At 49.6% G+C, this 14,085-nt stretch overlaps 1 protein-coding gene across 1 annotated transcript in view; it reads left to right on the top strand.

Annotated features, from left to right (window-relative positions):
* The first annotated feature begins 13,103 nt into the window (after positions 1-13,103).
* Positions 13,104-14,085, top strand: part of PELI2 (pellino E3 ubiquitin protein ligase family member 2) — a 68,230-nt gene continuing 67,248 nt past the window's right edge. The window contains exon 1 of the mRNA XM_059850577.1: positions 13,104-13,294. Within this exon, the coding sequence (XP_059706560.1) occupies positions 13,218-13,294 (77 nt within the window). The 5' untranslated portion in view covers positions 13,104-13,217. The remainder of the gene's footprint in view (positions 13,295-14,085) is intronic.

Below are 14,085 nucleotides of genomic sequence, written 5' to 3'. Positions count from 1 at the left end.
CTCTGTGATCAGCCTGTCCTTGAAAAGCAGGTTGTCCATTGGTGCCACCCATCTGTCCTCCTTTGGGTGGGGAGCTGTCACCCCTGGGTCTGAGAGTTTGCAGCTCCAGGAACGGCTGCAGCAAGCTGGAGATCAGATCTGAAAAGGCAGAGCTCATTTGTCTCCCTGATCAGCAGAATGAGTGCTCAGGATGTGCAAAATGAGGTTAAAACAATGTAATATATATTGTTCCAGCTTTTCTCCCCCTCTTCCTTTGGTGTCACTGGCAGTAACTGACCAAGACAGAGAGGAGATCTGGGAGAGAAGGAAAACTGTGTGCTCAAGGTCAGTGTCTTTTCTAAGCTCCAGTGGGAAAATAAAAAAGCAAAAAGTCAAACCTCTGCCCCAAAACCCCGAGCCCACGTGGCAAATTAACACCTCTAAAAGGGGTTTCTCCACTGCTGCTCACATCAGTCCAAGTGTTGGCATCACACCTGTGCTTGCACAGCTGGCTTGGCTGCAGGTGTGAGGAGTTACCTGTGTCCTACCCTTGACAAGCAGAAACACCCTCTTTTTCTATCTTATTTTTTCCACTTGCTGGGAAAATGGGGGCAAATCCAAGAGTCTGTCATCCAGGTGCATGGGATTCAGCAGCTGCTCCACACTGGGGGCACCAACACAAGCAGAACGTGCTCAAGAGCTTGGCCAAGGGACCCTGCTCTGTCAGGGCTCCCAGCAAACCTTGTTTATTCCTGCCTTGAATTTCTCCTGTGGATGAAAAGCATATTATCCTTGGAGACACAACCCAGAGCTGTGCTTGCAAATTGAAATCCTGGGCCCTGCATGCTTCCTGGGAAGCATCAGATCAGTGGTGAACACTCACAGCACGCTGCCCTTCACAGGGGCACATCTGCAGGGGCTTTGCTGCTTGCAAGGGTCTCCTGCTCTACAGCGGGGGAAAACGTGGTTTTCCTCTGATGGTTTGTTGGTTTTTTTGGGTTTTTTTTTGGTGAAAGGCTTTACAGGCTGGGATTTGGAAGCATTCCCAGTTTTTGCAAATAAAACAGTGAGTCTGTCTGAGAGCGTTGGAAGAGGAATCTCAGGAACGTGGGAGCGTTCTCCCTGGAGCCGCTCTTGAGTTTCTCCTCTTGTTGCTTCAAAATATTCCTAAGGCGGTGGTTGTTCTGCACACCTCCAGGTGCTGGAAACAAAGGAGATGTGAGACCTTACAGCAAGTTTGTCTGGCAAAAAATTCAGGCCAAAATTAAAAGCAGGATTTGCTCCTGCAGTTACAGAACCAAAAGAAGGAAATATCAAACTCCGATTCTGAACCATAAGTGAGGATAATGATGGAACAAGTTCCCCTGAGAAACTGTGAATGCTCCAACCCTGGAAGTGTTCCAGGCCACGGTTGGATGGGGCTTGGAGCAACCTGAGGTAGTGGAAGGTGTCCCTGGCCCATGGCAGGGGGAGGAATGAGTTGATCTTTAATGTCCTTTCCAGCCCAAACCATTCTGTGACTCTGTGACAAAATATGAGCAGTGGTTCCTGTGTTGGTGACTGCAGTTTGTGAGAGACCCTCAGCACATCATTTTGCCCCACTTTTCATATCCCACTCAATGTCATGACAGCTAAAGAGCCTCCAGACTCGGATGGCACTTGGGGAAGCCAGGAGACATCCAAGGAGCTGAGATAAAAGGCTGCAGTTGTCTCCCAGGCTGTCTGCATTAAAATGAGAGACGTTCCTTGCTTGTTGTTCCCCATCCACATGAAGGATATGATGAGTTCCATAAAATTTTATGGAACAAAAGCTCACGGGCATTTTATTCGCTTTTTTGTGACTTAGGAGTCACAGACAGTTCAGGAATGTGATGAACCCTGAGAAGAAGTTTTATCTTCTTAACCAAGGACTGGAGCCGCGCAGTACCACCGGCAGGATAATCTATTTCCTCCAGGCTGCTGCCTTAAAAATGTCAAAAAGTTAAAGGGATTTGAGTAAAAATAGAAAACGACATCCTGGATGATGGGGGAAGGCTTTGTGTCCGGTGGGAAGCCAGGGAAGGCAGGAAGTCACCAGGCAAAGCCCAGCACCAACAGGGAACCTGGATTTCATGGGGACCTGTGGGCTGGGATGGGAGGATTAGGAACAAACCTTGTGGAAAGTCAAAAATCCCACCTGGCCGTTATTTTGGGGGGGAAATGGGGTGGTTTCTGCTTGTTCTTGCTACTCTGCCGTGTGCATGGGGCCAAAATGAGATGGGTGCCAGGGCTGGGTTGGCTCTTGGGGGGACAAAACACCTTCTGCTTCCCACAGCAGCATCAGCATAAACAGAAACCTCTGGGATTTATTGCTCCAAGGCCATCCCAGCAACCAGGAGCTCTTAGAATTTCCATTAGAGCAGCAGTGGATGGGCAATGCCAGTGATCCTGGGATGGAGATGTGGAGCCATGGAGAGCTGAGGGGTGGCCTGTTTCCAGGGCTTGGTGCTGAAATGTTGTCTTGGTATAATTGAGTGAAGAAGACTCAGCCTGTCCTCTAACAGCAAATTAAACACAACTTTGTGGGTTTGGTGGTTTGCTGCCAAGGGCCAATACAGCTCCATATTAATGGCTTATGACAGGATTATTCTCCCTGTTTTTGGCAGGAAGCAGCTCTTTGGCCTTAATCCTGCTTGTGGCTGAGGGAAGAAACCCAGCACATCCCATGTATTTACCAATGGTGGAACTCCCAAATATTGCTTAAATCCCAAATTTTCAGAGAGGAGCAGAGCAAAATGACCCTGCATCAATCCAAAAATGATGCCAGGAGGCAGAGAGAGGTGAGGACCCTTCATGCCCATCCCAGGGTGAAGCTCAGCCTCCCCCAAGAACAGGAATTCCCCTGTGTAACTGTGGGCATCCATCCTCTCAGTATAATATATAAACTTCACAATAAATAAAAAAAATTAATATTTTATATAGGTACAAAAATAAGATACGTAAAAATATTTGTGTGAGGTTGTTAAATCAAAAACCTCTAAAATTATTTTAATATCAGTAGAGAGCTCAATATTTAAATGCCTAAAAGGGGTAAATCCCCCAAACAATGGGGTTGGAAATGGGAAAGCAAAAGGGGTTTGAAGCGGTAGGCTTAGGAGAGCAAAGTACTCAGCACACAACCAGGTCAAAACCTCTTTGGGGGGCATCTGGATGAAGGCTCCCACAGCATTAATCCTTTTTAAAATTCACAAACTCCAGCCAGGGACCTCAGTGGTCACAGAGGATCAATTTAGAGTGAAAATCTCCAAATTACACACCCAGCATCCCACCCTTCCCTGTGCTTGCAGCAATGAGAGAGCGGCCAGAGAGGCTTCAAGGGCTTGATTTTGGGAAAAGCTGAGTTGTCAGCACTGGCAGCAGAGCTTCACTGAACTGAACTGGCAGCATCACTGGAAATAAAAGCAGGGTTGGGTTTTTTTTCATAATTTCTCCCTGCTTGTTGAAGTTTTGGCTGGGTCTGTGAGGATCTGCTGGTGTGGGCAGCAGGGCTGGGCTGCACTGGAGGCTGCTGGACTGGTCAGTGCTGGGGGTGGGGGGAGGACAAAGATACGTGTGTGCAAACCACCAAAACCTCCAGGAAAAATGAGGACAGGCTTGAATTTTTATAAGGAGGTCAGCACAGCCGTGGCTTTGTGCTTCCCACGACCGGCGGAAAATGTCCCTTCTCACTGTTACACATTTGCAAAGAGGAGGAGGGGAAAGAATAAAAGTCAAACTTTGTCTCCTTCGCCTTGCCGTGCCAGCCGTGCCCTGTGGGCATAGAGGAGGTGACAGGGTGGCTGGGGTGGAGGTGACACCCCGCAGCACCAAGCTGCCATCGCTGCATCCATCAGCAAGGCACAGAGACCATGCGAATTTTGGGAGGTAGAAATGTTTATCTTGACTTCACGGAGTAACCAGGAGTCAGAGCATGAACCGCTAACGAGAGGGAGAGAAGAAAAGAAAAAAAAAATAATAAAAAAGAACCCCAAAGCCCTCAGGACGCTTCAGTCTGCTTTAGAGTTCTCATGTGGCACGAAACAGAGACATCTGCACTTTTTCTGTGTTTCCTTATCTTCCCAAAAACAGAGGAGCATTTGCCCACAAGAACACAACATTTGTGAGAGGATCCAGGCACAGACACGCTGAAATATTTAAATGTAGCACCATGCTCAGTCAATGACCTTTGCATAATTGCAGCTCTTTCTCTTTCTGATCATGGAAATGGCCTGTGGCTTCTGCCTTTGTGCTGCCTGCTATAGTCTCCATATGCTCCATTTGCATCCTGGAATTATCGATTGCCCTGTGTCTCAAATGTAAAGATTTATAAGCAGCCCTGGCAGGGTTGGGGATCCCAGGTGGGGGGGTTGAGGTCACCGAGGCTTTGGCTGCTGCAGATGGGACCAGCAAAGGGTTTGGCTGCCTAGGGCCTCGCTAATGAGTTGCAGGTTGGGTCAGCTTTTGGATGAGGAGGCTTCCTATGGCTCTGTTCCCATCTCTTCCCCAAAATCAGGCGAACATAACACGAAATAAATAAGATAATACATAAAATGAATCTTGTGAAATGAAAACTTTTGGGGCAAGGCCAGGCTGGATGGGGCTTGGAGCAACCTGGTCTAGTGGAAGGTGTCCCTGCCCGTGGCAGAGGGTTGGAACAAGATGAGCTCCAAGGTCCCTTCCAACTCAAGCCATTCCACAACCCTGTGATTTTGCCACCACCAGACTGGGATTTATAAGGTTGCTTTTGCTTTCCTGGATGCTTGGATTTGACTAAAACATATGACCCAAGGACTCCTTCACTCCAGAAGGCAGATGGTGATTTTTATTAGCAAGTGGTTTCCTGCTCTTTTGATTCCTTCAATAATGCATTTTCTGTTGCTGGGGTTGGATGTACTCCCTGTATATGATTGCTAACCCTTAGCAATGAATTCATGTTGATTTTCTTTCAGCTCAAAGGCTTTCCTCATTCATCTTCTCTCTCTTAATGGCAACAGCAGGTATGTCTGCGCTCTTTTTGTACCAAAAAAATGTATCACACACTTTTCACAGATTCTTCTGGTGTTTCCAGACAAAATCTTCCCCTCTTTAACAGAGCTGGTAAATCTTAGCCACGCGAGTGCATTTTCCCTGCCCAAAAGGCAGGAGCTCTCAGCCTCTTCCATGATAACTCGGCTCCTTTGTTAAGGAAAGCATTATCTGATGAGCTACAAGGCATCTCCATCTCCCAGCCATTCCAGGAGCAATCGGGGCTCACTAGGATGGTGTTTCTGAGCCATTACCTGATTGCTGTGAAGCACCGTTCCAGCCCGTCCATCTCCTAAAGAGCCCATAATAAAGACAACTCGACCGGAATCCCGACCCTGCCGACAATGGCGAGCCTTTCAGCTTGTAAAGATAATGACTTACTAATTACCCAGACGGAGGAGAAGTGACCATCTATAACCACCCCTGCAAGCTCCCACAGCCGGCGGGAAGGCAGCGCTCCGGATTTTGGGAGCTGCCGCTGCACGTTGATTTTACAGGATGCTGCAGGATGTCGCTCCTTCTGCCACATCCTCCCGACATCTGCGCGCCGATGGTGGTCGCTGCTTTTTGGTGGTGTGTTTGTTGTGGTTTTTTTTTTCTTCCGATTTTCCTCCCTCTTGCTCAGATTTCAAGGGGTTTAGAGGCTTTAGAGGCTGCAGCATCCTTTTTTTTTTTTTTTTTTTTTTTTTTTTTTTTTTTTCTTTTTTTTTTTTTCTTTTTTTTTTTCTTTTTTTCCTGAGTTTATACACTGGCTGGCTGAAGGCAGCCTGGAAGCCTGCCAGGGGCACCTGGCAATGCACTCAGTAAATTACAGCAGTGAAAAGAATGTCAGATGCTCAGAGGGAGTTATAAGGCTTTACTGGTGTATACATTTTGGAAGCCAAATGCTGCTTTTATTACATATTCAGGTATGACCTGGCATCTCTTTACCCTAACAAGATGTAGAGGAGGAAATGATGAATTGCCAGGTCTTGCTGCCCACGAAGACAGAACTCCCAAGTTGCTGTTAACCACAGAATGGACTCACAGAGTAGTTTGGGCTAGGAGGGATCCTTTAGGGTCATCTTGTCACCTTCAACTAGAGCAGGTTGCTCAGAGCCCTGTCCAACCTTTGCCTTGAATGTTTTCTGTGCTGGTCACCCACCACCTCTTTGGTCAACCTGTTCAGTGCTCCACCACCCCCACCATAAAACCTTCCTCAAAGAACACGAGGTCCCACCAAGATCCCACAGCCCTTTCTGTCCCACCGAGTCCCAGAGTGTTTTCCTTTTCCAAAATCAAAATCTTGCTGCAAAGATTGCCAAAGGCAGTGATGAGGAATTTGGGGAGACAAGGGGATGGGCTCCCACGGGCTCAGTGCTTTTGGCTGTGGAGCTGAATCCTGCTGGGGAACAGCCCAGGCTGGATCTCACTGGAGATGTGGAGGAGGTTTCTGTAACCTGCTGATTATCTGCTGGCTGAATGGGAGCTGGGGGAATGTCTCTCGTTTCTAATATGCAATAATTTCTAAAATGCATTTCATTCTCTGTAGCAGAAATATGTGGAAGTGATGTTTGATTTTAAAGTGTCTTTGTGGGTGTTCATGCTTTGCTGGTGGGTGAAATATTTTGGCATCTGCAGACTGGGGAAGTTTTGGGTCTGAGATTCATAGTGCTGGTACTGATGGCTCCCATCATCCTGAAACTCCTCGAGCATCCCCTGCAAAGGGGATTTCTTGGCTGATAAAAATTGGTTGGGTGATACCAGCAGCTAGAGAGGGTTTTCAGGGGTCAGTGCAATTGGATGACAAACCTTCACCAAGGGAGCCTTTCACATCAGAGCCAGGCTGAGATCACAGATCTGTGCTGTGCCAGAGCTCCAGTGCTTGGAAGGCAGAGCTCCTCTCCTACCCCATATCCTGCAATGATTTGGGTGCTCTCATCATGTCTGACTGGGGGAAGCCTGGTTGATTTATGGGATGGCTGAATTTCTCTTTGTGCATGCGGACCCAGCCATCTGCTCTGGAAGCTGCTCCCCTGGGGGATAGGGACCATCACTGCCAGGGATGGCTCCTGCAGGAGGATGATGTGGTCCAAGCCCAGGGATCCATATTCACCAGTTTTGTCTGCTGGGATAAATGTCAGAGTAGCAGAATTTCCCTTAAATTAGGTACAAGTAAATTATAGGGAAACTGTGCCCATCTTTTGCATCCCACCATTGTATTTGTGTTAAATTTGCAATGGAGGCAAAATTAAAAAAGGGGTGAAATCTTGAAGAGTAAAAGTCCATTCCCAAACCAGCAGCTGGGACAGGATAGAGGGATATGGTGATTTGAGAGGGCACTTGGCTCTGGGCTGCAAGGTCCTCAGCAGGAGTTGGAGCTGTGGCTGGACCTGAATCCTCCTGGGAAAAGTGTAATAAAGGCAACACCGAGATTTGGGATGCCAGTGTTCTGATTTTGGCAGGCACACACAAAAGGTGTTTATTTTCACTGCCCCTTAGCTAACACAAGTCCTTCAGGAACTGAGCTGCAAAGTGAGTGCTCAGTGCTGGTGTCCCAGGAGAGGGGGGAGCTGTGGGGCACAGGAAAAGGGACTCAGAACATCCCTCTGGAATAACTCAGGTTCCTGTAAAAGACCTACAGAACCATCTGGGCACATATTTTGTGACTTAGATCATTCTTTTTCAAGAGAAGGACCTGTAGTGCCTGTCACACCTGGGGATGCCTTTCTGGAATGACAATAGCTCAATTAGAGCCAGCCATTAGACAGATATGGCTAAGGTCATCTTCTATCTGCTTTACTTGGACATTTTCTTGCTGGGTCCTTCTAGAACTCCTTGCAGTCAGCTTAAATTTTTTTTGGCTTGTCAGCAGACTTTCCCATTAGGAGTCAGGAGTCTCCTCAGGAAAGGGGGGAGCTGTGGGGCACAGGGAAAGGGAATCAGAACATCCCTTTGGAATAACCCAGGTTGCTGTTAAAGACCTACAGAACCATCTGGGCACGTTTTGTGTTTTAGACTTAGATCATTCTCTTTCAAGAGAAGGACCTGTAGTCCTGGGGCTGCCTTTCTGGAATGACAGTAGCTCAATCAGAGCCAGCCATTAGAAGATGACCTCAGACATCTCTGTCTGTCTCCTTTACTTGGACATTTTCTTGCTGGGTCCTTCTAGAACTCCTTGCAGTCAGCTGAAAATTTTTTTGGCTTGTCAGCAGACTTTCCCATTAGGAGTCAGCAGCCTGGCCAGGGCCCCACAAAATCCCAGCAATAACCTCTCCCCACTGTGAAAATGAAAACTGATTTCCAGCCTTTGGTTTCTCTTGTCTCAGCTGCTAATCCATGCAGCCCTTTCTTTATCTCATGCAACTTTTATCTCTTTGACAGCTCTTGTGGTGCCAAAGCTTTGCTGAACCCCAGGTATGTGATACACATGCAATCACCTCCTCCAACATATTCATTGACTGCTTTAAGGGGTGTGAATGCGTTATTAACTTTGACTTGTTTCTGCAAAAACTTCCTATTGCCCTTTCCCTGGTGTATCAGATCTTCCCAGTGCATCTCAGGTATCCATATTTACCTGAACTCCATTGGATTTTCATTTGTGTAGTGCAGGTCAGACTTTGACTCTTAAAGTTTAATTTTTTAACTTGCTTCTTCAGTAAAGTTTAATTTTTTAAACTTGCTTCATCAGTGGTCAGTTTGTTACTTCTCATCCTGCAGACAAGTGCAACCCTTCACAGAATTGTACAAATGCAAATATATATAATAATATATTTTTACAATGTTTTATGGAATATAATTATACAATTATTCATATAATTGTATTTGAATTTCTTTTCAAGTCTTGGGCCAGTGATATCTCACTCTGGAAATGTGCTCCTCTGCCAATTTACCTTTTTATTCCAAAATTTTCTTGGTGATATTTATATTTAAGAAGCTCATCAAAGCCACTGCAGAAAGAAGGGTTTTTCTCTGGGAGTCTCATGCCCAAACACATGGGGAGCTCATTTACTCAGCCCACCAGTGTTTTATTTCACCCCAAAGCTCTTGCTTTCACTGCCTGCTGGTCCCAGTGAGTCCCTGGTTGAACTTCTGTCTCTGCTTTTTTTATGAGCATTTTTATGCCTCTGGTAAACTGCTTTGAAATATCTTCTCCACTTGCCTTGCTGTGGTTTTATATTTGCCAGTGTTTGTGCTATATTCCATTTCCCTCATTTTTGACAGCTATCTTTTTTGTTCCTAATAGCCTTCCCCACTCTGCTACTTAACTTCTTTGCTTTTAAAAATTCCTTTAGGGTCTTTATTAAGGAATGTTACACATTAGGCTGGAGCCTGTACCGTATCTTTAAGCTGCTGCCAGGGTATTTGAAAGCATTTTATCCTTTTAGCTTTTCCACTTATTTTTTAATGCAATTCTTCTGTCTAAATTTTAGGTGGTACGATGAGTCAAGACCATTACACGCCATGGTGGAAAATTAAGGCAATAGAACAGATTCTCAAATGGAGTAAGGAAAAGGAAATCTGTTTTAGCCTGAACTAAGTTAGGCACTGAACCCCTGAAACACGGCCTGAGAGGCTCCCCCAAACATGCTAATCTTGGTGTTGCATCAATATGAGCAATCACATCTTATTTTCCCTGTAATTTATTTATCAAATCTACTTTTAAAACACCTGCTGCTCTTTCTTCTGCTATTTCTACTTGGTGGCTGCTTGAGAGCCTTACTCACCTGCCAGCTGGAGACTTTCCAGCCTGAAAGGTATCACCCACCCAGGAGATACCTGCTTGATCCTAACCTTAGAGCTGAGAGAGTTCTTCTCCTTTCCTGGGGTTTATTCCCCTCTCTGGAGCACCAAATCCAGGCTGTTGCCATCCCAGAGTTTAATTTTCCCAGCCCCAACCATCCCCACTGATGGCTGGACATCAACCTGATCCCAGGCCTGGAAACCTCTCTATGAACCAGGACTGGGAGTGGAAACTTTTATCCCTATTTATGCTCTGATCCCATGTGCCATGAGTTCCACGTGCAGTGGAAGCTGCAGGTGTGATCCAGGGGCTGTTCAGAGGATCCCAAAATGGTTTGGGTTGGAAGGGACCTTAAATCCCATCCCATCCGACCCCTGCCATGGCAGGGACACCTTCCACTATCCCAGGGTGCTCCAACCTGGCTGTGGACACTTCCAGGGATCCAGGGCAGCCACAGCTGCTCTGGGCACCCTCCTCACCCTCACAGTCAAGAATTTCATCCCAATATCCCATCTAAACCTCCCCTCTTTTACTTTAAAAACCTCTTTCAGTACTTTTGAAGCCCATTCCCTAAGCCCCAATTCATAAAAGCACTGAAGTACACTCAGAGTCCAGCACATCTGGAAGTACTTTGCTAAATTAGAGACTTATTAATCTTCCTGCATTTAAAATAACTTTTTATTACATTTTAAAAATAAATGGGCATGTACTATTTCTTCATGTTTGAGATTTTTTTTTTCCCCAAACATTGATTTTTAATGCTTGCCTGGCTTGGCTGGATATTCCTCCACTCAGCCAAGCAGCTGCTCGTGCTAAACCTGGGAGCAAAATCCCTCTTTCAGTGTTGATGCAGCCTAGAAGGAGCTCCAAGTTATCTGTGACTCCCACTTTTAGGTTTTTTTTTTTGGTTGGAAAACAACCCAACCTCCCTTCACTGCTCTGAAAAGCCACCCTGAGACACCCCAAATCCAAAAAGGAAGGATGTTTTGAGCTGAAAAGTAGCAGAGTGCAGCTGTGGGATTATTTCCCAATTATTTCAATGGGTTTGGGGAAAAATGCCAGCCAAGTGTTGCTTGTACCAGTTGCAAAAGGAATTTTTTGGAGCTGGGGGAAATAGAGGGTCTGGGATTTGGGGTTGGGATCTTTGTGGCACAGGGGGCTGTGTAGTGTGTGGCAGAGCTGCTGCCTCCTCCTGGCTCTGCTTCATTAGCCAAAACGTAGAAATTTTAAATATTAAACAATTCTAAGCAGGTTTCCAGTGCTGGCAGCTATTGGTCTTTGGGAATTGAAATGAGAAAACCTAAAATTTCACAAGAAAAGACTCAACAGCCCTCAGAACACCTTATGGAGCTGGGGCTGACTTCTCTCAGCCTAAAAAACCCTGTGGGCAGAATGAAGAGATTGGACATGGACAAATGAAGCACATTTCCAAGGAAAAAAAATAATGGACCAGCCCAAGGTCAGGGTTTATGTCACAGTGTCCCACCACAGGTCCATGGCAGGTGGGTGCCCCTCACCCCAGCACAGATGTAAACATTCCTCTGTGAATCCCACTGGGATCTTTTTTCCCCCCTGAACATTCATTTTTCAGCAATGCCAAGAAGAGCATTCTCTGTGTTTAATAATTTTTTCAGCAGTGCAAACCAGTGCATTTTCTATAGTCATGGAGTGGGAGTCACTTCTCTGTTTAATGACAGCAAATGCCCTGGTTTGTGTGCTAGGAAAGAAACCTGCAGGTTTGGGAAAAGGGTGCAGAGCTGCCCAACTTCCCCCCAGTTTTCCAAAAAGAGAAAATGAGGAAGTGGAAAAGAGGGGCAAACTCAGACCTCCAAGGTCCTTCCTCATCCCTCCATCCCCAGGTGGGAGCAGTAAAAGATGCTCCAAGTCCAGACCCATCACTGACTTGTGGAAGCCCATCTGAGCTGAGCTGCTCGGGAGCATTTTTTGGAAATTATTGGAGTTTGTTAATGTCATGTGAAAGCCAGGCTGCTGGGAAGGTCTTGCTTTCAGGGGAGAAATGCAGAAATTGAAGAGGATTCAGCCAGGAGCTTTGTTTTCCACGCTGTTTTGGGGAATTTATTTGTTTCCTTTGACAGTGACTTACAGCCCGGCTTTCTTTTCTATTTTGTTAGAGCAATAAAGAAGATAAATCTATAATAATTCAGCTTCCTGTCTTCAATAAAATCTTGTCTTCTTCACAGAGCCCCTGGGAAGGTCTCCATTTTGCAGCCCTTCGAGATTGGTTGTGTTTTTCCATTTCACCTCTTCACCGGAATGACAGAAAAATAATATTACCAGTAAAATTAATAGCTAAATACAATTTCTGGCAGAAGGAAAGCTTTCAGCAGGAGCAGCTGGGACTGTGCCGGCCCCAAGGATGCTCTTCAGCAAAGGTGGATGCTCCCATTGCTTTTGTCTTTGATAATGGGTTGGAAACCACAAATATCAGCTAATGAGAATTTCTATCTTCAGCACAGATTAACATCAAGCCAATCTTTGCTGGTTTTGGGCTTTAGTCAAGTGCAGAGGACAAAGGAGGAGAGAAGGGTGGTGAGGCAGACACGGAGGCAGAAAAATATCCTTGGAAGTCATCGAATGGGTTGGGTTGGGAAGGACCTGAAAGACCAGTAAAGAACAAAGGGGGTGAGGGCATTTCCATCCCCTCAGACAGAAATTTCTGTCCCCTCAGAAGGAGGCAGAAGAGGCTGGAATTGGGCTCCAGGGATGAGGGACAGGATGTAGGACAGGGGAGCAGGACAAGGGCAGGGTCGGACGGTGGGAGCCCAGGGAAGGGGCAGGGGCTGGGCGGCGGCGGCGCCGCTCCCTCAGGGGCCGGAGCGGCCCCGGGAGCTCTGCGGGGATCTCGGGAGCTCCCTCAGAACCCCCAGCCCAGACAGGAGGCGACGCGGCCCCGCAGTGACCCAAACCTGGGGCAGCGCGGGTCTAGAGACACGCCGTGGATCCCGGGGGCAGGAGGGGATCTAGAGCCCCCCAGGTGATGTGGAACCCGGGCTGAGGTGACCCAGAGCCCCCGCTCGGAACCCCTCGGTGATCCCGAGCCGTGGCTGCCGGTGCGCGGCCCCTTTAAGAGCGGCCGGGTCCCCTTTACTCTATGTTTACATAACACGGCCGGGCCGTACCACTGCCGCCTGTGCGGGGGGGGGCGCGGCGCGCGGGAGGGGGCGGGGCGCACCCTCGCCCAGCCCCGCCCCGTCCGCCGGCCGTTAATGGACGCGGGGAGGGCGGGGCCACTCGCAGCCTCGCGGGGGGGGGACGGCGCTTGGTCGCTCCTCCCGCCCCCCCGCGGCGGCGGGTTGGTCCGTCCCCCCTGTGGCCCCGCCCCCCGCGCCCCCCGCGGTGTAGTGGCCGTTGCCGCTGGCCGGCGGCGCAGAGCGGAGCGGAGCCCGCTCGGGACGTGCTCCCGCACCGGCGGCCGGGACGGGGCGGCCCCGGCTACCACAGCGGCGGCCCCATGTTTTCCTCCAGCCAGGAGGAGCTGTGCGCGCTGAACAAGGAGCCCGTCAAGTATGGGGAGCTGGTGGTGCTGGGGTGAGTGCTGGGCAGGGACTCCGGGGAGCGGCGGGGGGGAGAAGCGCGGCGGTCCCGGGGCGGCGGGAGCGGCGGGGTCTGCTCCCTCCCGGCCTGCGGCTCAGCGCCGGCCGCGTCTCCGCGCTGCGAGGGAGCGCTCGGAGCTGGAGGGGGGCGCGCGGGGGCGCGTGGCGCTTCCCGCCTTCTCCCCGGCCGAGTGCGCGGCGCGGCCGCTGGAGGCGGGGGGGTGATCCCGGAGCCCGAGGGGAGCAGGGAGGGATGGATGGGGGGGGGTCCCGTTGTCTGAGCGGAATAGGGAGGGATGGATGGGGGGGTCGCAGTGCCTGAGAGGAGCGGGAAGGGACGGAGGAGTGAAGGGGGGCGAGGTCCCGGTGCGTGACGGGGCGCGCGGTGCGGCCGTTGCGGGCTGCTGGCAGCGGAGGGGAGCGGGGAGGGTTGGAATGGGGACGGGGACCCGGCGGCGAGGGGAACGGGAAGGGATGGGGCAGAGACGGGGACCCGGCGGCGGTGGGGAACGGGGAGGGATGGGGCAGGGACCCGGTGCCGGGATGGATGAGGGGTGGTCCCAGTGCCGGAGGGGCCCTCGCGGCTCGGCCCTTGCGGGGTCCCGGTGCCGGAGGGACCGACGGAGCGGGGTCCGGCCGCTCTCGGGTATCGAGGTCACGGCGGGGCTTGGGGAAGAAACTTCTTGCGGGGCCTGGGGGTGCGGGGTTATGGCACACAAACGCCCCCGCTCCGCGCTGCGGGCCCCGTTCCTCCGCCGATGCCGCCGTCCCTCGGCCGCTGGCTGC

Source organism: Haemorhous mexicanus, chromosome 6, assembly GCF_027477595.1.
Source record: "Haemorhous mexicanus isolate bHaeMex1 chromosome 6, bHaeMex1.pri, whole genome shotgun sequence".
NCBI lineage: Eukaryota > Metazoa > Chordata > Aves > Passeriformes > Fringillidae > Haemorhous > Haemorhous mexicanus.
Note: the sequence above shows the minus strand (reverse complement) of the source record. Positions and strands in the feature narration are given on the sequence as shown.